The sequence below is a fragment of the Hyperolius riggenbachi genome, chromosome 1 (assembly GCF_040937935.1).
Source record: "Hyperolius riggenbachi isolate aHypRig1 chromosome 1, aHypRig1.pri, whole genome shotgun sequence".
NCBI classification, from domain to species: domain Eukaryota; kingdom Metazoa; phylum Chordata; class Amphibia; order Anura; family Hyperoliidae; genus Hyperolius; species Hyperolius riggenbachi.
This window is the reverse complement of record NC_090646.1, coordinates 563,274,222-563,296,605: the sequence shown is the minus strand read 5'-3', so window position 1 is coordinate 563,296,605 and position 22,384 is coordinate 563,274,222. Positions and strand designations below refer to the sequence as shown.

The 22,384-nt window shown below is 45.6% G+C and overlaps 1 protein-coding gene across 2 annotated transcripts in view; it reads left to right on the top strand.

Annotated features, from left to right (window-relative positions):
- The first annotated feature begins 3,888 nt into the window (after positions 1-3,888).
- The window catches only part of RHOBTB3 (Rho related BTB domain containing 3), a 128,523-nt gene continuing 110,027 nt past the window's right edge, over positions 3,889-22,384 (top strand). Inside the window, exons 1-3 of one of the 2 annotated variants that reach the window (XM_068247501.1) lie at positions 3,889-4,112; positions 15,118-15,313; positions 21,764-21,956. In XM_068247501.1, coding sequence (XP_068103602.1) covers positions 4,111-4,112; positions 15,118-15,313; positions 21,764-21,956 — 391 coding nt within the window. In that variant the 5' untranslated portion in view covers positions 3,889-4,110. The remainder of the gene's footprint in view (positions 4,113-15,117; positions 15,314-21,763; positions 21,957-22,384) is intronic. The other variant, XM_068247500.1, reaches the window with a different exon arrangement.

Sequence of the window (22,384 nt, the reverse complement as noted above, 5' to 3'; positions counted from 1 at the left end):
AAAAGTTGTCTCTTATGTGCATTTACTGGGGAAATGCTGTCTGTCATTATGTGCATGAACTGGTGAAAAGTTGTCTCATATGTGCATTTACTGGGGAAATGCAGTCTGTCATTACATGCATTAACTGGTGAAAAGTTGTCTCTTATGTGCATTTACTGGGGAAATGCTGTCTGTCATTATGTGCATGAACTGGTGAAAAGTTGTCTCTTATGTGCATTTACTGGGGAAATGCAGTCTGTCATTACATGCATTAACTGGTGAAAAGTTGTCTCTTATGTGCATTTACTGGGGAAACGCTGTCTGTCATTATGTGCATGAACTGGTGAAAAGTTGTCTCTTATGTGCATTTACTGGGGAAACATTGTCTGTCATTATGTGCATTTACTGGTGAAAAGCTGACTCTTATGTGCATTTACTGGTGAAAGGCTATCTGTCATTATGTGCGTTTACTTCATGTTCTTAATGTAACTACGTTAGCTGGTACAACTACATTACAGTTAGCCCCGCCCACATGACGTCATGATCACGCCCAATTTGCCCCCCCCCCCCCTCCCGCCAAGACCGGCCTGCCAGCCCTTGTGCCCCCTTTGAGCCCCCCCAAAAATCTGAAGCTGGAGCCGCCGCTGCAGGAAAGGTAAATTAATCAGTGCTTATCTGCCTTGTCGAGGGAGGATTCCGGGACACTTCGGGGGAGCCAGTGCTGGATTGCCTGCAGATACATGGGTCGGGGAAGCCTCATTGGGACCCTGAGGCTTCCCCCTACCGAGGTAAGTACCCCCCAAGAGACCTTTTTTTTTTGCTACAGGGTCTATTTAATGGGTAAGCTTGTTCACCTCATATGCGGTTTCCACATGCAGAAAAAAAACGTACTACCCACTACATAAGGGGTGTTTGCCACCAAAAACAGTGGCTGGTGTGAAATATAAGATCTTTTCAAAACACTGCATAGCGCTGGCAATCAGAAAAGCTTTTCTAGAGTGCTCTCTGTGGAAAATAGCCTTAATATCGCTGTCAGCTGACACACACGTTAAAGTAGATGTAAGTGTGAACCCTCTGGCTACCGCATTGCAACAGAGTGCCCTAGTTTAGGGGTTTACACACCCTTACCTCAGAGCTCTGTAACCTAGAAACTGCCCTGCACACTGCACTGCAATCACTGTGATGGCCCCATAGTAATGTCATCACCTTGTCATGTGATGATATTGGGCTTGATTAACAAAGCGGTGATAACTCAGTTATCACGCCTAAAAGACTTTAGGCGTGATAACCTTTGCACCAGCAAAGTTATCACCGCTTTGTGCTCTAACCCGCGCGAAGTTCCCGCGCGTACGCGCGTATGCGTGCGCGCAAAGTCCCATAGGGCTTAATGGGCACTTCGCGCAAAGCTTTTTCGCGAAAACTGAATGCCTTCAGATCACGCCTAAACTAAGTTTAGGCGTGATAAAGGGCTTTTCACAGGCGTGCAAAGTGTTTGCACCGCTTTGTGAATCAGGCCCATTGTCTTTTGTGACACAACAGACGCAGTATGAAAGGAGCCTTAGGCCATGTTCACAGTGAGCGTTGCGTTCCCTGTGACAGCAGAAACGCAAGGGGCCAGGACAGCGGCGCCGCACATTTTGGTTGCAATGCATCAGGTACAGTGAAGCATACAGTCAATTAAAAATAAGCTTCACTTCTACTGTAAATGCACGCATTAACATGCAGTTTCCTGTGCGTTACCATGCTGCAACCCGTCATACTGCAATGCACCTGCTGCACCTTCAACATTGCATAGGCGGTGCATTGCAGTGCGGTAAGCCATGTTAGAAAGCGGCACTAGTCTACTTTAGGGAACCCAGCAGGAAACCTCATAGAGAAATTCAGTGAAGGTAATTCAGTGGACAGCATCCTCTTGAAAGGTTTCCAATAGTTTGCAGTAAACTACGCCCACACTATTCGGCCAATCACAACACTTTGTGCTGTAGAGGACGCTGCCTCCTATGGAGGTTTCCTGCTGGGTCCCCTAAAGAAGACTAGTGCCTACAAAGCTGCCGTTACAGCGCACAGCAATGCTCCACTGCAAACTTGGCCTTGACTGTGTTCCTCACTTTTTTTGTCCGTTCTCCACTCATCGCTAAGTGGACAGTGAACATCTCCTAATAGGAGCCGTCCACGCTGCAACGGATCCATGGGATCCATTACAGTAAGCGAACCGCACCTCTGTGCAGTGCCTGATAAACCTGAGCAAGGCAGATGCGTTCCCCCATATAGCCTATAGTGGAGCATATCTGCCCCAGGCTCCAGCTGGATCACAGTGGACCATCAGAGCGGACACTATACTCTCCACTGTCCACTTTTCTGGCCGCACATGATCTGGCAGCAGGTGGGAACAGAGCCTTATGCTGGCCATACATGGTACATTTTTTTCATCCAATCTTACCATTTCTATGTAATATAAGGGAACTGCCTAAATTATCCTTTCAATATATTCACTTAATTTACCCTTATACTACATAGAAATTATAAGATTGGATGAAAAAATTGTACCATGTATGGCCACCATTAGGCTAGGTTTCCATTTGTGCGAATTTGGGCTGATTCCTGAGCCACGAATTCGGATGGAATTTGGCAGCCTATAAAAGTCTAGGCAGAGCATACAAATTTGTGGCCGGGGAAAAATCTGAGGCCCTGCAGCAAAAAATGCGCGCGTTATGCAGAGCGCGGCTAGAGGGATTCGGCTACGAGACAAGTCTCAGCTGTGCCGGCATTGCATCTCACAAGACGCATGCAAGTGGAAATGGGGCAATAAGGTGCCCATACATCAGGCGACTTTGATGGAAGATCGACCAACCAATTTGATTATTGTCGAATTGGTTGAAAATCGGTGCCGCCAAGTGCAGACCCGATTGATAATGCGACTAATTTTTCTCGAAAATTGGTCATGTTTGTCGATTGTGCCTGGTGCAAGATGTCGGGCTGAAGTTAGTTGATCGGGTGTACAGCGGTACAGAGGCTTATCTCGGACCGAGCGACAAAACCCCGCCACCGTAATGTATAAATGTGCCCCCCATATGTGCATTTATACATTACCTGTCCTGGGTCAGCCTCCGCACGATGCCCGTAACCTGCGGGCAGCTCTTCATACACGCTACTGGCGTATAGCATCTGATCTCGGAGGTTTCAGAGACGTACACCGCATGGAGGCTGACACAGGACAGGTAATGTATTAATACACACACGGGGGCACATTTATACATTAGGGGGGGCAGCAGCGAGGCGGATGCGGTCGGTTCGCCGATTCCCTTAATGCCTAATACACACGGTACGATTTTCCGTGCGATGGATGGATCCGATTGATAAAATTCGTCATGTCCGATATTGCTCCCGATCATTTCCTCTCTTGATTTGTCATAGCAGTGAATGGAAAAAGATAAGAAAAACAAATGAAGATAAGAGAATCGTGCGGGAAAAACGATCGGGTCGCAAAATCGCACGGAAAATCTTACCCTGTGTACCCAGCATAAGATTTCATGCTGAAGTCGGGTGAGAATTGGCCTGCAGTATATGGACAGCTTCGACAGAGACAAATTTATCTCTAATCAGATTTGACTAGAGATAAATATTGTCTCTTTGTGGAATCTGCTGATTTATGAGCACCTTTATTGTATGTACGTTTAACAAGATGATGTCTAGTTGTGAATATCTATATTTAACACTAGAATGTACGTTATCCTTATGTATGGCTAGACAAAGGGGCTCTCTCAGCTGCCCTGGGCCTTCCAGTAGTGAGCAGCAGCAGCAGCCTACATGCACACAACACGGCGATTGTGTGCAAGCTGTTTACCAGCAGCATTCATGTCAGCAGCCCACACGCAGCTGGCTCGTCCTATGTATGCTGAGTGAGCAGAGACTAGGCAGAGCTGCTGCATTCAAGGTTGCCAGCAGGAGCTGTACTGAGATCTTCCTCATGTTGGGGAGGGCGGCAGCTCCAACGGACCAGTGCTGCTGAATAGAGTGAGCTGAATATTAACCCACGGCTGACCTGTGTCCGCCTCTCCCATACAATACACAGCCCTGAAGTCTGCAGGCAGCGATGTAACCGTGCAAAGCTGGGAGCTCCGACGTCCAACAATGTAAGTGACCCACTTGGGGGGAGATGGGGGTGAATGGATGTTTACATGCACATTCCAGCAGTGGGAAGAGAGAAACGCTGCCTCTACTCTGGTACCCTCTACAGCAGTGTGTCTCCTATTATTATAACGTGTACTCCTTTATCAGTGACTCTGCTGGCCAAGTATCTCATTGTGGGTAACATTATCTCAACTACCCCTTGATGCATGTATATTTTTTAAAGATTTTCCATAATTGCCTATAAATGCTGTTCAAACATTCCTGGATACCTTGAATTGACTGTAAACGGCTTTCTTTTCCACTTGCTGAAAACCATGAAAAAAATCACATTGCTAGCGTTTTACCAATCACAACAGCATTGCGATGAACCTGTAAATTGTGGTGCTCCTTTTCCATCAGGGCACTTCAATTTTCTCACAAATGCAATCGTCTGCCTGCGTGTTTTTTGGTGCGATCACATTTTGTTTCCACAGTTGTTATATATGTAGAGACCAGCGCTAAAATTGCATGCAATGAGTCCCTATACAAAGGAATATTGAGTTTATATATAAATAATGTCCGCCAGTTCATTCAAAGATCAGGGCAGTCGTTTGCGCTCTATATGGACTTTGGTGAGTCCCCTTTAAATCAGATAATGTAAATAGACAGCGCTCCGCTTGTACCAGGATATCACTTCACTCCCAATAGAGTAACACTCACCCCGCCTGTGTGACCACTGCGAGATTGGTCAGATAATGCTCTATGTTGTCCAATCGTCTTCTACTGGTTGGTGGTTAGAAGTTGTCCTTTCCCTGCGCTTTCCAGATGTCGTCCAGATGCTGCTGTTCCTATATGCAGTAGGCTCAGAGGAGAGGAAAAGACCTCACATAGCGTGATTCCGTATGATTAAAAAAACCTTTATTTAAAAATGCACTTACAGACTTGTGCAGGGTAACAGCGCTCAGAGTTTAACGGGCTCCCCCCCGTTTCCACAGTTGTGGCAAGTGGAAGAAGCAGGCTGCTTGATTGCAAATGCAGGGCATTGCGCTTGCGATCTTACTTCCAAGGTTGCATTCACAGTGGTATGTTGCATTGTAATGCGACATTAAAATCACAACGTAACATTACAACTAAACGCAAAAAAAAAGTGGTAACGCACCTTAACGCTGTGTTACCGTCACATACAGTAGGTACAGGAAAGCATACAGGCAATGAAAAGTGCTTTCCTGTACAGGTTAACGTGTGTGTTTAGAGGTAACACACTGCAAGCAGTTTGTTACCATAACGCTACACGTTACGATGCAATGCTACATTTCCCTGTGAACGCCCCATAGGATTAGCATTGCAGTGCGGTAAGCTGCGTTATAACACTTTATAACGCAGCTCTGCAACATCCCACTGTGAATGCGACCCAAGTAAAAAAACACCCTTATTCAGGTTTGTTTATATACAATTCATCATTTTTTAATTCTTAACTTACAATAATGGATTGATTATGATCAATGTAAGTGCCCCCTGAACCCCAACCAAGTATCAACCGGGTTACATGTTCCTTTAGAGGAGAACCTAGGCTCTTCTGTATAATGAATGGTAATAAGTAGAGGTCTACAGGCATGCGTTCATCAAGAGTATTTTGGGTCGTCCAGTGATCGTTCAGTAGGTCTGTGACCCCTTGTTATCTTAAACATTATTTGAACAATGATGTTAATTGTACCAATTATTTATGTATTTGGTGTTTACTACCATGAAACGTGAAAATATGGTAGAGTGAATCAAATGCTGTGTTAAATCTTTCTTTCTCCCTCTAGTGCAGGGGTCTCAAACTCAATTTACCTGGGGGGCCGCAGGAGGCAAAGTCTGGATGAGGCTGGGCCGCATAAGGAATTTCACAATCGCGGCGCATAGCCGCCTCTGCCCGCCCCTCTCACTCTTCCTTCACAGAGAGGGGCGGGGAGAGGCGGCGATCCGTGCGGCGATTGATGTCAGGAGGGGCAGAGCTGAAGCTGAAAGCTCTGCCCCTTCCAGGAAATGCTGGCGGATTGCCCCCCGGGCGATTTGGGGGCTCTGCAGCCCTCGTTTAGCGGCGAGGATGCGGCGGATTACTTGGGAGCACTGAAGCGAACTATAAGGAAGCTTTTGCCGGCGAGGGCCACAAAATATTGTATCGAGGGCCGCAAATGGCCCGCGGGCCGCGAGTTTGAGACCCCTGCTCTAGTGTGACCAGCAAAAAAAGTTTCCATTCAGATCAGTTCTACAGATATTGCATGTATGCTCAATTAGATGTTAGGATCTACAATTGGGCAGAAATTGTGGTTAACCACAGCACCTCAGTTGTCCCGCTATCGACTTACAGATGACATCTCATGATTGGGATAGGTGGTTTCTCCTGCAATCATACTGTGTAACACAAAGAAACGAAAAAAACCACAGAGACACCGGGAGCCCCTATAGTGTATTATCCTTGTGATACGATCAAGATATATAAAGAAAGCTACTCACAAGTGTAGGTTGCTTGAAGAGGCAACCACTCGTGTATGCCGGTGGAGAAAGCCCGTCTCCACTCGGTCTTTATGGTTTGTGGTCGCAGCTCCTTCGAAAAAAAGGTTCCTGCCACGGATTGTGGCAGAAAATAACGCTCCCACAGCGTGGGATGTTAAACTCAAGGTTAGATAGTAGTAGGAGGCGCCCTTGTAGTAATGTTTGCACTTATGCGTATCTATAACAGTAAATGTATATGAAGTCGATCGCCTACCTTAAGAATGGACACTCCACTCGGTAGGATGAATTTAAACGATTTAATGATAGTAAGCAAAGTTTTTTGGCGCCCAGAGTATTCACCAGTTGCTACAGCACTATATTGACCTGATGAAGCGGTTTGTTCCGCGAAACGCGTTGTCCTAGGTGCTTACTATCATTAAATCGTTTAAATTCATCCTACCGAGTGGAGTGTCCATTCTTAAGGTAGGCGATCGACTTCATATACATTTACTGTTATAGATACGCATAAGTGCAAACATTACTACAAGGGCGCCTCCTACTACTATCTAACCTTCTCCTGCAATCGACCTGCATTCAGCACTGCAGTTAAATAAGTGTATGGCTAGCTTAAAGGAAATATCAGGCTAAATTATTAAAAGCAAATACTGTATACTTACCTGGGGCTTCCTCCAGCAACTGGAAGCATAGGTGTCCCTCGCTGTAGCTCCGCTCTCAGCAGGACGCCCGGGGTCCGTTTCTTAGCATCTGCTTTGCCTCGCGTTCACGCTCCCGTCACCAGGAGCATTCTGCTTAGAACGCTGCCGTCGACGAGAGCCCAAGTGGTGTGGTGGCACAGTATCTGCCAACCTTGCCGGGGCAGCCGCTGCTACGGAAAGGTACCCCAGGCAACCTGCTGAGTGGAGCTGCGGCGAGGGACACACAAGCTTCCAGGGGATGGAGGAAGCCCCAGGTAAGTAAATCTGTTTTTAAACGTTTTGCCTGATATTTCCTTTAACTGTCAGGCTAAAGACTGACTGCTCAAGCATGCAGCAATAAAGATGCCATTCACGCTGCCTGCCTATAAAAGTCTTTGTCACATTTCATTTTATTATGAAAAAGGAAACCAAAGGTAAGAGTTTGAAATTGTAATGATGATGATGAGTGTGTGTGTGTGTGTGTGTGTGTGTGTGTGTGTGTGTGTGTGTGTGTACTGTGTGTGTGTGTGTGTGTGTGTGTGTGTGTGTGTGTGTGTGTGTGTGTGTGTGTGTGTGTGTGTGTGTGTGTGTGTGTGTGTGTGTGTGTGTGTGTGTACAGGTCTGTATTGCAGTGTGTTTGCTGTTCACAGGTTCTTGTCATAAGAATGATAAACAGGCTTTTTTACCTTTGCTTGAAAGTGCCGTGAAGCTGAATAGGCTCAGTTTCAATGTGCCAGGCATTGGCTACACTTGTTGAAATTGCAGACATTTTGCTGTAATGTGAAATCGCATGCAAAAACGTAAATAATGTTTACCTATGCCCAGGAACCATGTGCGATTCTGTATACCATATAAAAAAGGTACAACCTGCACTACTTTTCTCCACAACTCATGTGATTCTGCATTAAAATTCACTGGCCACTGTTAAATAAAACCTCAAAACGCCTGTGTTCAGTCATAGACTAACTTCACATATCATGTGGTAAAAGCCTTGTGAGGAATAATCTGTGTTCCCTGCATACACAAGTGTGATCCCTCCCTCAGAACTGGGATATGGGTCTGTGATAACAGGGTACACAGCCAACCCTGGGCTCCTTTTCCAAGGAGTGAATTCATTGACAGGAATAGGGAAGGTGAAACTGCAACTCGTCTGCATCTGTAGATTCTATAATGATGAAGAGAAATGGCAATGAGATACTATAGTAATAATTCTGGCTTGCATGCATGCCAGCTCCCTGTAGTCTGTCTGCTCCTTTACTTTCCTCCTGGCTCCCCTCTGCTGCACCACTGTCAGCATCTGCTGCGCCACTGTCAGCGGCAGTAAAGTCCCTTGGGCCAGGTGAGGACTACTGCGCATGTGCGGACCCAGCCTCATGCTTCCCCTATCGCGCTCCCGTTGCTGGGAGTGTTCTGCATATATGTGCAGTTTCGTTAAGAGTGTAACTGTGCTTGCACAGAACGCTCCTGGCCACAAGAGGACGACCAGGGGGTTGCGTAGCGAAGACCGCACATGCGTAGTGGCCTGCACCTTGGCTAGATCACAGACTCCACAGTGGTAGAACGGAGGAGATCGGACCGTCACAGAGGGAGCTAACAGACTACATGGGGCTGGAGGAAGCCCCAGGTAAGTATAACACTTTGGGCCTGATTCACAAAGCGGTGCTAACAGTTAGCACCCTGGTGAAAAGCCCTTTATCATGCCTAAACTCAGTTTAGGCATGATAAGTTTAGGTGTGATAAGTTTAGGTGTGATAAGTTTAGGCATGATAAGTTTAGGTGTGATAAGTTTAGGTGTGATAAGTTTAAGCGCCAACTGCGTTAGCACCGCAGTGCACAGCTGATCAAAAGTTTTACGCTAGCAAAGACTGGTGCATTTCGTATAAAGTTTAATGGCTCTGCTTTGCGTGCGGGACTTTGCAAGCTATCTAAACTTATCTAAACTTAGCATGCCTAAACTTATCACACCTAAACTTATCATGCCTAAACTTATCACACCTAAACTGGCTTTTCACCAGAGTGGTGCAATGGTTATCATGCCTAAAGTCTCTAACTGGGTTAGCACCGCTTTGTGAATCGAGCCCTTTGTGCTCTTTGTCTGAAATCTGCTTTCAAGAGACTCTGTAACAAAATTTTCAGCCTTAGTTCTTCTATCCTATAAGTTCCTATACCTGTTCTAATGTGCTCTGGCTTACTGCAGCCTTTCCTAGTTGCACAGTGGCTGTATTATCTCTGTTATATAATCTAATCTTCTTTCCTCTGACGGCTTTGTCGGACTCAGGAAAGAATGTGCTGCTCTTGTGATAGGATAGAAGCTATACACACCCTCTCCACTCCCCCTGCAGGCTCTGTGTGAGTCACAGACTGAGCTTCTCTTAGCCTATCACATGCCATGTCTTTTGTTTGTAAACACTGCCTAAAACTGGCAATTACAAGCCAGGATTGCAGCAGGGAGTGGCAGAAACAGCACGGAGGGGCCCAGGAGAACATAATGAATAGAATGGTATGCTTTTTATTGTAAGAATTTTAGAGTACAGATTCTCTTTAAATTTGATTTTTTTTTAAATGGGGTTCAAAAAAATAGATTGATACCTTGTTCAAACTGCCAGTTATTTAATCATCAGTGTCCAAAACTGATTATACCATTTGCACAGTTCAGGTTAGGTCCCACTAATTGGAAAAAGTCCAATTATAAAACCGCATCTCTATTGCTGATAGGGATCGATCTGTTTGCCTTATTGGGGGGCAATCTGTATGTGGCTGGGCTGTGTGGAGCGCCGCCTGTCACTGCTGTGCAACAGCTTCCAGAGATGGCGGCAATGCAAGTGGGACACATCAAACCTATTCTTACTGCAGCACCCCAGCCTCTGGGGCCTCTCTTGCCCTGGCCTGGCCTTGGCTATGGACTACTGCATTTTATGTATTCTGTTGTGAGCTGTAAATGCAGTGCACTGTTTAATTCAGTGGGTCTGAATATTTTAATAAGCACTTTTATTTTGGCAGCTTTAGCTAAAAGCTGAGTACTTTGTCCTTGTTCCGCTCTATCAGCAAAACATAGCATGAAAATAGGCCTGTAACTAGGTTACCATAGATAAAATGACAGGGGTCTGTATGGTGGAAGAGGAGCCTTCAGTTGCTCCCATTTCCACTAAAACCCAATGCACCATCAGCAGCTGCACAATGCATTGTATGATCCAGAGGCTTCCCGTATCCTTTGGTCCAGCGATGGGTCCCTTCAAGTATATTCCAGCTAGCTAATTGAATATGCTTCTTCAGTCTAGGAGTGCAGCTGTGAATGAGCATATCCACACTGGGCATGTGCAATAAGGTCGGCCCATCTACTGTTTGTTAGCTCATTCACAGCTCCCAAACATTAGATAAAGGGGGCTTGAGGAGGATCTTGGAGGCATCTGGACTATCTGGATGCTTTCCACTGTTGAGGTAAGTATCTAACTTCCATACATTTTTACATTTCAGGATTGCTTTAACCAGCTGAGCGGTCTGGACGAGCTCAGCTCGTCCAACACCGCCAGAGGCTGCAGCTCAGGCCCTGCTGGGCCGATTTGCACCAAATAAAAAGCAGCACACGCAGCCGGCACTTTGCCAGCCGCGTGTGCTGCCTGATCGCCGCTGCAGCGCGGCGATCCGCCGCGTGCAGCGGCGAAAGAGGGTCCCCCCAGCCGCCCGAGCCCAGCGTAGCCGGAACAAACAGTTCCGGCCAGCGCTAAGGGCTGGATCGGAGGCGGCTGACGTCAAGACGTCGGCTGACGTCAATGACGTCACTCCGCTCGTCGCCATGGCGACGAGGGAAGCGAAACACGGAGGGCCGCTCATTGCGGCCTTCCGTGTTATCTCTTGCCGCCGGAGGCGATCGGAAGATCGCCTCCGGAGCGCCCTCTAGTGGGCTTTCATGCAGCCAACTTTCAGTTGGCTGCATGAAATAGTTTTTTTTTTATCTAAAAAAAACCCTCCCGCAGCCACCCTGGCGATTTAATCAGAACGCCAGGGTGGTTAAAGCAATATTGAAGTGAACCTGCAAAAAAAAGTTAGATATTTGCCTATGGAGAGGCAAGGCTCTGGATCATGAAGGTTCACACTTTCGGGATTCCTCGGAAGGTTTCAAAAGCACTTGTGTTCCATGGTGCTTCCAAAGACTGGCGCATCCATACTGTGTACAGTACAGATCGGCTAGTCTTCAAGAGCACTCAGGGATGTGAATACTTCCGTAGCCTTCACGAGGACATCTGAAGGTGTATTTGACTAGTTGGTCAAATAACTTTTACGGATGATAGTGGCGGATGGAGAGCACGAAAAGAGGACTGGGAAGGCTCTATGCAATCCATGGCCTTCCCTCTCTATAGTGGAGTATCTACCTTTTTTCAGGTTATATTCAGTTTTGCTTTAAAGGACAGGTCCGGGGCAGCTCCGCTTCCAGCTGGTGTCTTGGGGTCCCCACCGTTGCAGATGCCGACCTCGCCAGGCTGGGATCTTTTGCACCTGGCTGCGCCACTTGGGATCATGCTCACATAGCCTGGAGCGTTCTGTACAGGCACAGAAATACTGCACCTGCGCAGAATGCTGCCAGCCCCGGGAGCGCGAGCGTTGCATTTGCGCAGACGCAGAAGACCTCTGCAACGGAGGGGACACTGGCTTGGAACAGAGCTGCAGCGAGGGACAGATAGGCTGCCAGGGGCTGGAGGAAGCCCCAGGTAAGTAGATCTTGTTTTTTGTTTTTTTTCCCCGGATGTTTCAGTTCAATTTCTTATTAAATAGACTTTTGAGGATCACTTTATCTAAGGACATAAATAATTTGGTGTGATCACTGATAGATTCTCATGCTGAACGCATCATTTTTCATTAGAGGGATTTTCATATAGGCCTTTACTGAGCTGAAGTAACTTAGCACAGGCTAAATTCAGTAACATTCAGCTATTTCCAAAGAAGCACAAGAATGTCTGAAATCTACAAACTTGTCAGACAAGAGAATCTGCTCCCATGTCTGGGGGATGTGGCGCTCACGTGCTTATGGCAGACCTCGGTGAGTTTGATCACATGTCTCCTTCTAAAAGACTTACAGGAATTAAATGGAATCAGTAACAGTGTAATTTGAATCCTACTAATATAGTATCAATAACACCTACAAAAATTTCACATACATACCACTTCTGTGGTTATATGTGTGTCTTTCTAAAAGTACCTTGCGTTTGTTCACAATATATCATTCCTGTGGAATGTCCAGGACATGGGGAATGTGTGCAGTGTATGTACATCATACATGTCTAACTCCGACCCGTGGGCCAAATCTGGCCCCTAAGTGGTTTCCCCACTTTGCATTATGTTTGGCCCACTATAGACTGCCACGGAAGTTGTATTGCAGGTGAAGCCCTAGACCACCAGGAAAGCCATATGGTGGAGGGTGGAGGAAAGCCAAAAACACCAGGGAACAGCATAAGGGAGTGGGCCACTACACACTAGGGAACTGTATAGGGGAGGAAGGACCTCTAGACACCAGTGACCTACATAGGGGAGGTAGGGGGGCATTAGACACCGGGGAACTTTATAAGGAAGGGAGAAGGCCACTAGACATTGAGGTTGGCCCAAGACTTTGTCCCAGTTTTCAATTTCGGCCCACTTTGTACTTGAGTTTGACACCCCTGAATTGCACATGATTATGGCAGCATATTGTGCCATTTCAGCATCTGAAATGTTTAGAGATGAAGTGATACTGTTTACAGGCCAACTCACCAGACTAAAAAGCAAGTAGGCTCTTCATTGGGAATATCATCCATTGAGTTAACCTGCACAAAACTTTTTACCATGTGATTTCTCTTCTGCCATGTTCTTCAAAGGTAAATAACCTAGTCTTTCTAGTGCACAGTGATATCTCCCCTCGCTGACCCGAGCTGCAGAATGTTCTGTGTTTCATGGGTACTGACATCTTGCTTTTAAGAAATTCACAAAGTGATGAGGCCTGCAAAGCTGATGTTCCCAAGTGAATGAGACAGCTACTCCAGACACTAAAGGCTATATCCCACTAGAGCACTTTTAGCCACGCTTTGAAATCGCCGGCAATCGCTGCCGATTCCAAAAGCAGAAGGTTAATTGAAGTCATTGGAGTGGAGCCCACAGATCAATTTTGATTTGCTGAAATCGCAAACGTGGAACCTTCAGCTATTTTGGAGGGATTTAATAGAGGAAAGTGATGGACCAAAATCGCTTGACTCTAAATTGCTCTGGAATCGCTCACATTTAAGATGCAAAATCAGCATTTTAAGAGTGATTTTGCAAATGCAAGTGGGTGTCCAGCCTAAAGGGTTATCTTTACCTTTTAAAGTGAACTTGAACTGAGAAGTTGTGGAGGCTGCCATATTTCTTTCCTTTTAAACCATGCAGTTTGCTTTGCTGTCCTGATGATTATCTGCCTTTAATACATTTAGCCATAGAGCCTGAACAGCCATGTAGATCAGATGTTCTATACAAAAGCTATACTACTGCAGGGAAAGAGATCATCAGGACTGCTAGGCAACTAATATTGTTTAAAAGTAAATGAATATGGCAGCCACCATGCATAATTACAATAGTGATGTGTACATTAGTGTAAGTTGTAAAATTTTAAATAAATCAGATTTTATAGTAAAACAAAAAAGTACACTGAAATGTTGCCAATTTCGTTTAACCACTCTGCGACGACCTAACGCAGATTGGCGGCTGCAGAGTGGCTTCTTTATTCCTTTATTCCTCCATCACGTCATATGGCGTCATTTCGCAAGGAGTGGCATTAGACGGGAGCTCGCACAAGTGCTAGCTTCCGTCATTGTAAACAGGTGGGGACAATGATCAGCCTGCCAGCCCGCGATCAGAGCTGGCAGGCTGTGTTTTCATAAATAAATAGAAATGTCTATATAGCGCTGCGATCTTGTGCAGCACTGTACAGAGGACAGCCTTGTCACTTAAAGTGTACCAGAGCTGAGCAACTCTAACAGTTTAAAACATACCTGGGGCTTCCTCCAGCCCCATTTGCATGGCTCGCTCCCATGCCGCCGTCCTCTGGTTTCCTTTAACTGTCCCTCGGAGGGTCTCACACTCTCCCCAGGCTCTTTTAGCCGGGTACTCCACCCAGCTAGTTTTGATGAGCACCCGGCTGTTATCTGCTCATCTCCTCCTTTACTGTAAGCAGAGTTCAGCAGAAAAGCGTTGGCCCTCCATTCTCTCATCTTGCCCCACCCAGCTACTTTTTCATGCCACCTGGTCGTAAAAAAATTCTGGGGAGAATATATATATATATATATATATATATATATATATATATATATATATATATATATATATATATATATATATTACACACACACCACAAATCACAGCAGCAATCATATACCACCAAAAGAAAGCTCTATTAGTGAGAAGAAAAGGAGGTAAGACCCATTTGGGTGGTAAGTTGTATGAATGACCGAGCAATAAAACGTTAAAGTTGTGAAGTGGTGAATTGTAAACTATCGCCTAGTCTTTAGGGGGGTATAAACCTCTGGTCCTCAAGTGGTTAAATACCATTGAAGTCACAGTAGTGGCCCTTTATGCCTAGGGCAGGCAAACGGATAACTTTACTATTTAGGCTTAGAGCTGGAAACCCTGCACTTAGATCACTGTACTTGGTTTTGAATGCTGAAAAATAACATTGAAACACAGAGTTCTACAGAATGAATAATTTAAAAGCTATTGTTATGGCTCTGAAATTCATTGTTATTAAACCTCTTTAGATGCCGCAGGGAAATGCCATCCTGCAGTGCTGATTGTTGTGTTAGCTTTGTAGACAGCTCAGTTGTGTGAACTTAGTAAATAAGACATGTATTTGTTTAAGGTCAGTTGGGATTGTTTCACTTGGAAAAGAGGACAGCAGGATATCGGACAATGAAGATCCCTCAAGCCTGGTCCCCTTCTACCTCGGGCGCAGAGCTTATAAATCTCGGACTGAGGAGAGCAGCCCAGGTTACAAGGTCTACCAAGGCATTCTTCTGGGCCGCGTCCAAGTAGTGGTGTACGAGTATTCTGACTGGGTAAGTCTTTCAAAATGAATTCAATTTGTATTTATTACTCATTAAAATGTTAAGGTCCCAGAGTACATGTTGAAATGGTGTATTAAGGACATACTTAAGTTATAGAGGCATTTAATGCTGGTCATACACCTCTAGACATTATTAACAGAACAGATTTAAGAGTCAATTAAAAGTATTGTATATTACCAAAATCTTTAGTAAAAGGACTGCAGGTTGAATCTAGATTCCTCAGAGAAGAAGGAGGGGAGAGGGGTAGTGTTCCTGGCAAAGCAGTATACAAAAGTTGTCGGCTTTGTGATCAGATCTATTGTGAGATCATATCTAATATTGAATGTTGCAAAATGATTATCGATCGACCACATCTAATAATATATGTCCAGCTGTAGTTTCAACTGTACAGCTTCTAGAATTCTTACAATATACAATACAACATTTGTAGAGTGCTTTTCTCTCATAAGATTCAAAGCGCATAGATATGGTATGTCTCAGAGCAATACAGGGTTGCAGGCTGGACTGTGTTACAGAGGACATAGTCAGGTGCCAGGCTAAACAGGTGGCTTTTCATTTTGGACTTATGCTGGGAATGTACCATGCGTTTTTTTCAGCAGATAGATGATTCGATAGATCATTTCTGACATGTCCGAGTTACTTTCGATCGCTTTATCGCTCGATTTCTCATAGAAGTGAATGGAATGGAATGGATAAGAGAATCAATCTGGAAATCGGGCAGAAAAACGCATTGAAAATTGATCGAATGGTAAATCAACCCGAAAAAACACATTGTGTATTCCCAGCATTAGAGCATCCAGATCCGCTGGAATGCAATGATGTGTCAGCTTGTTAATTGTGCAAATCCACAGTAATCCATCATGCATGCAGACCGGTTAGGATTGGTTGATCCTCATCAATGCATGGCATGGATTAATGTGGCTCTATGGGGTTGGACTTGAAGCATCCAGAGTTACAGATTACCCAGCAAGCTCATGGTGAGTCAGAACTTCTAGGAGTGTGTAAGGGGCTACAAAGGACACAACATTGCATTCCAGCGGATCTGGAGTTGTGTTTAGCTTACAGGTAGAACAAATGATGATTTGCATATTCAGCAGTGATGCATCGTGGGAGACATCATATGCTCAATCTAACCTGAATAGTCACAAATACCTTCTGTTTTAAGAAGGCAAACTTTTGTTTTTCCTACCATTTTAGTAAGAGAGCTTTTTGGTCCTTTGTAGTCCCTTACACACTCCCAGGTGTTTTGGTTCACCATGATCTTGCTGGGTAATGTATAGCTTTTGCACCACCAAGTTCTGCTTCAGCTTGCTAAACACTGGCATTCAGTGGCGTAGCTAAAGAGCTGTGGGCCCCAGTGCAAGTTTTACATGGCCCCCCCCCCCCCCCCAAGCACTCTATACATAACAATTGATATGGCGCACCAAAACCTGCCAAGGACAACCCCAGTGTCAGAGGTGCAAGAAGGGGATGGGGAACAGTGTGTTAAGGATTACTACTATTCAAAGCATCTATAGAAGTGATTATTACCAGCACAGGACCAATAGAGAGCTAATACTGTGATAGAGGGTGGACCCTTCGGGGCCCCTCTGGCTCAAGGGCCCCGATGCGGTCGCTACCTCTGCACCCCCTATTGCAACGCCCCTGCTGGCATTGCACCCAGGGCTGGCCTGAGGCAGAGGCGAGAGAGGCTCCAGCCTCAGGGCGCAGTGTAGGAAGGGGCGCACAACTCAGATATAATTCCACTATTGTGTTTAAAGCAGAGAGAAATAAGAAAAGGGAATGCATGGCAGTGACTGCAAGCCAGATGTTAGGGGCCCTGGGCGCCTCTTAGTCTAATAGCAATCAGTGTGTGACGGCTGAGGTGGGAGGCATAGAGGGGCACACTTCTGTGTCTCAGCCTTGGGTACTGGAGGACCTTGTCCAGGCTCTGATTGCACCAGGGGATTGAGCTGTGATCTGAAGTGTGTTTTGTCCTAAAGAATGTAGTAAAAGCCCTGGTTGCTTGATATGTTGTGTGCACACTGCTCAATGATGCTTACTATTTGATAAAGGATGGTTTGTGTAAGGTTAAGTCGTTTTTTTTATATTGATTGAAGTTTGCACACACAGTGGATTGGGGTGTGTCCAGTGCCTAGGTAGAATACAATTTGAATTGCACACCCCTCCTCCCTGCAGTCGGAACCACCCCACACCAGTCAATCTAGTGGACAGGCACTGAGTGGCAGCTCTGTCAATTCTGTCAGTCTCTCCCCCCCCCTTAATGTATATAGATCCCCTTTAGCATAGGCGGATACACTTCCCCCTTCCCTTTAGTGTATATAGCCAGATCCCCCTTTATTGTATATAGGCAGTTCCCTCCCTTAATGTATATAGCCAGATCCCCCACTTTAGCGTGTATAGCCAGATCCCCCCTTTAGTATAGGAAGATACACTCCCCCCCCCCCCCCCCCCCTTCCCTTTAGGCAGATCCCCCTCGCCGATGGTACCTGTTCCTCTCCTGCCCCCTCCTCCAGCAAGTTCTGATCACATTTGGCTTCACCGCATTAGTTTGCCGCGCAGTAAGCCAGATGGGCCAGGAGAGAATGAGGGGGATGAGAGAGGAGTAGGTACCAGTGGCGGGAAAAAAATCACATGATGTCACACTTCCTGGTTCAGGCCCCGCGATACTGGTCAACACTCTGCCTGTTCACCACATGGCAAACTAATGCGGTGAAGCCAAATGTGATTAGAACTTGCTGGAGGAGGGGGCCAGGAGAGGAGGGGGGAATGAGCGAGGAGTAGGTACCAGCGCCGGGAAAAATCACAGCAAAACCGCTACTTTGATGATCAGAAGATCGTGAAGCCCCTGATCACAATTTTCGGTTTTAAACTGAAAATCGTTCAGCCCTAATAATCAATGTGTTACTTCACAAACTACCACTGATGTTTTCTGATTCAGCTCCCTGAAAAAACAACTTCAACTCAAGGGGAGGGCACAAAGGTAGGGTGGGTAAATGAGTAGAGTATAAAACCCCTCTCCACAGAGGAAACTCTCATACAGCCTGATCCATATACGGTATTCCATATAATGACAATTCTGCATTGTGCATGCAGCAGGAATGGAAGGTGACACCACTTTCTGCTTTTAAAGTGCAAAGTTATAGTGGTGTCACTGACTTAAGAAAGAAAGTATATTCAATCAAGAGCGTGAACCAGGAAGAAAACACCAGGGTAATTCAGTGAGGGATATTTGAGTGTCTGAGACAAAATATTGATAGGTTTTTAGAAATCTGTGCAGAGCTGTCTCAGACATCTTAAGAAATCATTACATAGTGCAGTTTCCTTTTTAAACTATTGAGGTAGCCACCAATGGTCCAATTTCTAGCGAAAAAACGTTCGAGCGATCAGAAATTCTGATCGGAAGTTAAATATTGTAATAAATCGTTCACTACACCATCAACAAACCAATCTACTTCCTAGCAAGGAAATGAGCAGCGCTACTTAAAAACAGACTAGTGCCTACCTGCAAAAGAGTGCAAGCCCCACTTGCATAGCCTGGGTGCGCTACCAAGTACATTTTAAAAATCGAAAATTGCGCAAAAGGTGGATCAGCGCAACACCAGGCCGCCTCCAAATGGCCTCCAATCAGAGATGCGCTGAGCCCCCCCAGGAACTACAAACGCACCTTGAACCCAAACAGAAGCTCTGCATATACACCAAAAGCATGGCTGTTAAGTGGGAGCAGCTGACCAAAAACGAATTAAATTAGTACATAGCAAGGAAATGAGCAGCGCTACGTAAAAACAGACTAGTGCCTACCTGCAAAAGAGTGCAAGCCCCACTTGTGGGGTCGAATACACACCGAGCATACACATGACCTGTCTACCACTGGAGGATGTTGGTTTCCTGTAACAGCTTGCATGCAACCTATTAAGTACTCGTCCCTCCCACTGCGAAGAAGTCAATCCTCCATGGGAGGGGCCTAACACTAACTAAATCCTAACCTATGTATATGCATAGCCTGGGTGCGCTACCAAGTAAAATAAAAAAATCGAAAATTGTGCAAAAGGTGGATCAGCGCAACACCAGGCCGCCTCCAATCAGAGATGCGCTGAGCCCCCCCAGGAACTACAAACGCACCTTGAATCCAAACAGAAGCTCTGCATATACACCAAAAGCATGGCTGTTAAGTGGGAGCAGCTGACCAAAAACTTAAATTAGTACATAGCAAGGAAAATCTTTACTACCTATCTATCACAACCAACAAGAAAATCCAAATTTTGGTTCATAGAAAATTCATTCGGGCGGCATTTTTTTCACTCGTTCATAATCGATTGTGTCCACCAATGGAGATTATTTACAACCAATCCGATCAGAATTTCTGATCGCTCGAACGATTTTTCGCCAGAAATTGGACCGTTAGTGGCCACCTTTAGGGATAGGAGGAGTTAGGGAGGTCTCTCAGGCAGAGCAGTGTGTGAGGGAAATTGCTGTTGCTGAGGTAACCAATACATCTGTTGTATTGCACCAATGCCCAACACTGGAAGGGTTAAGCACAGAACAGCTTCACAGGACACCTGGCAGCAGGGGGAGGAGCACTTCACAAATCATACCTAACCCACACTGCTATTAAGCACTTCTTAATCTGTCGCAGTTTAGGAATGGATTTGCACTTTTCTTAACTGTAGTGCAGTTCTAGAAACTAACACTAAACTGCCGCTATTAACTAGGAATTAAGAAGTTTCTTATTACCGTATATACTCGCAAGCAAGCCGAATTTTTGACCCCCCCAAAAGTGGGCCAAAAGTTGGGGGGTCGGCTTGCTTGCGAGTCATGGGTGGGTGGGTGGGTAGGTGCTGTCCCTCCCCGCTCCCCCCGCGGCCGCCGCTGCTATTACCTTAGGCGGCGCCGCTTCCTCTATCCCCGTCCTCCTCCGGTAACTACTAATTCACAGCAGCGCGCCCCTCGCTGCTGTGATGACGGAGGAAACCATAGAGAGCGGCCGTTACTATGGGAACCGCTCTCTATGGTTTCCTGCGTCATCACAGCAGCGAGGGGCGCGCTGCTGTGAATTAATAGTTACCGGAGGAGGACGGGGATAGAGGAAGCGGCGCCGCCTAAGGTAATAGCAGCGGCGGCCGCGGGGGGAGCGGGGAGGGACAGCACCTACGCACCCACCTACCCATACTGGGGCACTATGCTAGCTATATGGGGCACTATACAAGCTATACTGGGGCACTATACAAGCTATACTGGGGCACTATACTGACTATACTGGGGCACTATACTGACTATACTGGGGCACTATACTGACTATACTGGGGCACTATACAAGCTATACTGGGGCACTATACTAGCTATAATGGGGCACTATACTAGCTATAATGGGGCACTATACTAGCTATAATGGGGCACTATACTAGCTATACTGGGGCACTATACAAGCTATACTGGGGCACTATACTGACTATACTGGGGCACTATACAAGCTATACTGGGGCACTATACTAGCTATAATGAGGCACTATACTAGCTATAATGGGGCACTATACTGGCTATACTGAGCACTATACTAGCTATACTGAGCACTATACTAGCTAAACTGGGGCACTTCACTAGCTATACTGAGCACTATACTGGCTATACTGAGCACTATACTGGCTATACTGAGCACTATACTGGCTATACTGAGCACTATACTGGCTATACTGAGCACTATACTGGCTATACTGAGCACTATACTGGCTATACTGAGCACTATACTAGCTAAACTGGGGCACTTCACTAGCTATACTGAGCACTATACTGGCTATACTGAGCACTATACTAGCTATACTGAGCACTATACTAACTATACTGAGCACTATACTAGCTATACTGAGCACTATACTAGCTATACTGGGGCATTTTACTAGCTATACTGAGCACTACCTACCTATACTGGGCACTATACTAGCTATACTGAGGCACTACCTACCCATACTGGGCACTATACTAGCTATACTGGGACATACTGGGGGGATTACGCGGCCAGCGTTTCCTACCCCCGGCTTATATGAGGGTCAATCATTTTTCCCTGTTTTTTGGGGTAAAAGTGGGGGGGGGGTCGGCTTACATGCGGGTCGGCTTGCTTGCGAGTATATACGGTATCATGCAGAACAGTTCCCATTGCTGGTTAGAACTGTTTAAGAAGAAAAAACTGTTGGTAATGCTTTGATAAATCTGGCCCTGTTACTCATGAGAGAAGTTATAGAATATGTCTTGATGTGGTTTTGCTTAGTTATACCGTTTAGTGCTTACCATTTAGCACTTGTAGTTTACCTCATAAATGTCGTTAACAGGATTAAATTTTTTTGTTTTGTTAATTTGACAACAATAAATACAAACCTTATGGTTACGTTATGAAATGAATCTTGCACTGCAGTATAAAATAATATTGCTTTTCATGTCTTTGTCAAGGACACCTTTAACAATAACTCAGAGGGATCTCAGAACAATCTTGACGAAGCTGATATTGTGGTAATCAAATTCCCTGTCAATGACAAGGCTTCTTTCCTGGAAATTAAGGACCATTTTCTACCAGTGATCAAGCAAACATTTAATCATAGCTTTATTCCAGTTATTGTGTTGGCAATTGGCGCTAGACAGAACGGTGAGTACAATATCATATTTTCATTTGTTGATTTTGTACTCTGAAGAAAAGTGTGATTCCGCTCCTCTCTCCCTCTCATTTTAGGTATATGGTAGCTCGGTGGTTAGCACTCTTGCCTTACAGACTTGTGCTCTGGGTTCAGTTGACAGGACACTGTATGTGAAGTCTGTACTGTATGTTCATTCATGCTTGTGTGGGATTCCTCTGGGCAGGGCTGCCTTGGGGCCTCCAACATGCTGCAGGATTGTACTTAATAATTGTAACGACTGTTCAATGTCATATTTCCATGAAATCCTCAAAAGGAGGCAAAAGTCAAACTGTCATTGGATAAGATCTTTGTTAAAAACACAGAAAAATAAAAAGATTGGGGTGAGCCAACAGATAGAAATGATTCTGCTAGTTATAGTGAACACAATATCCTTCATCCT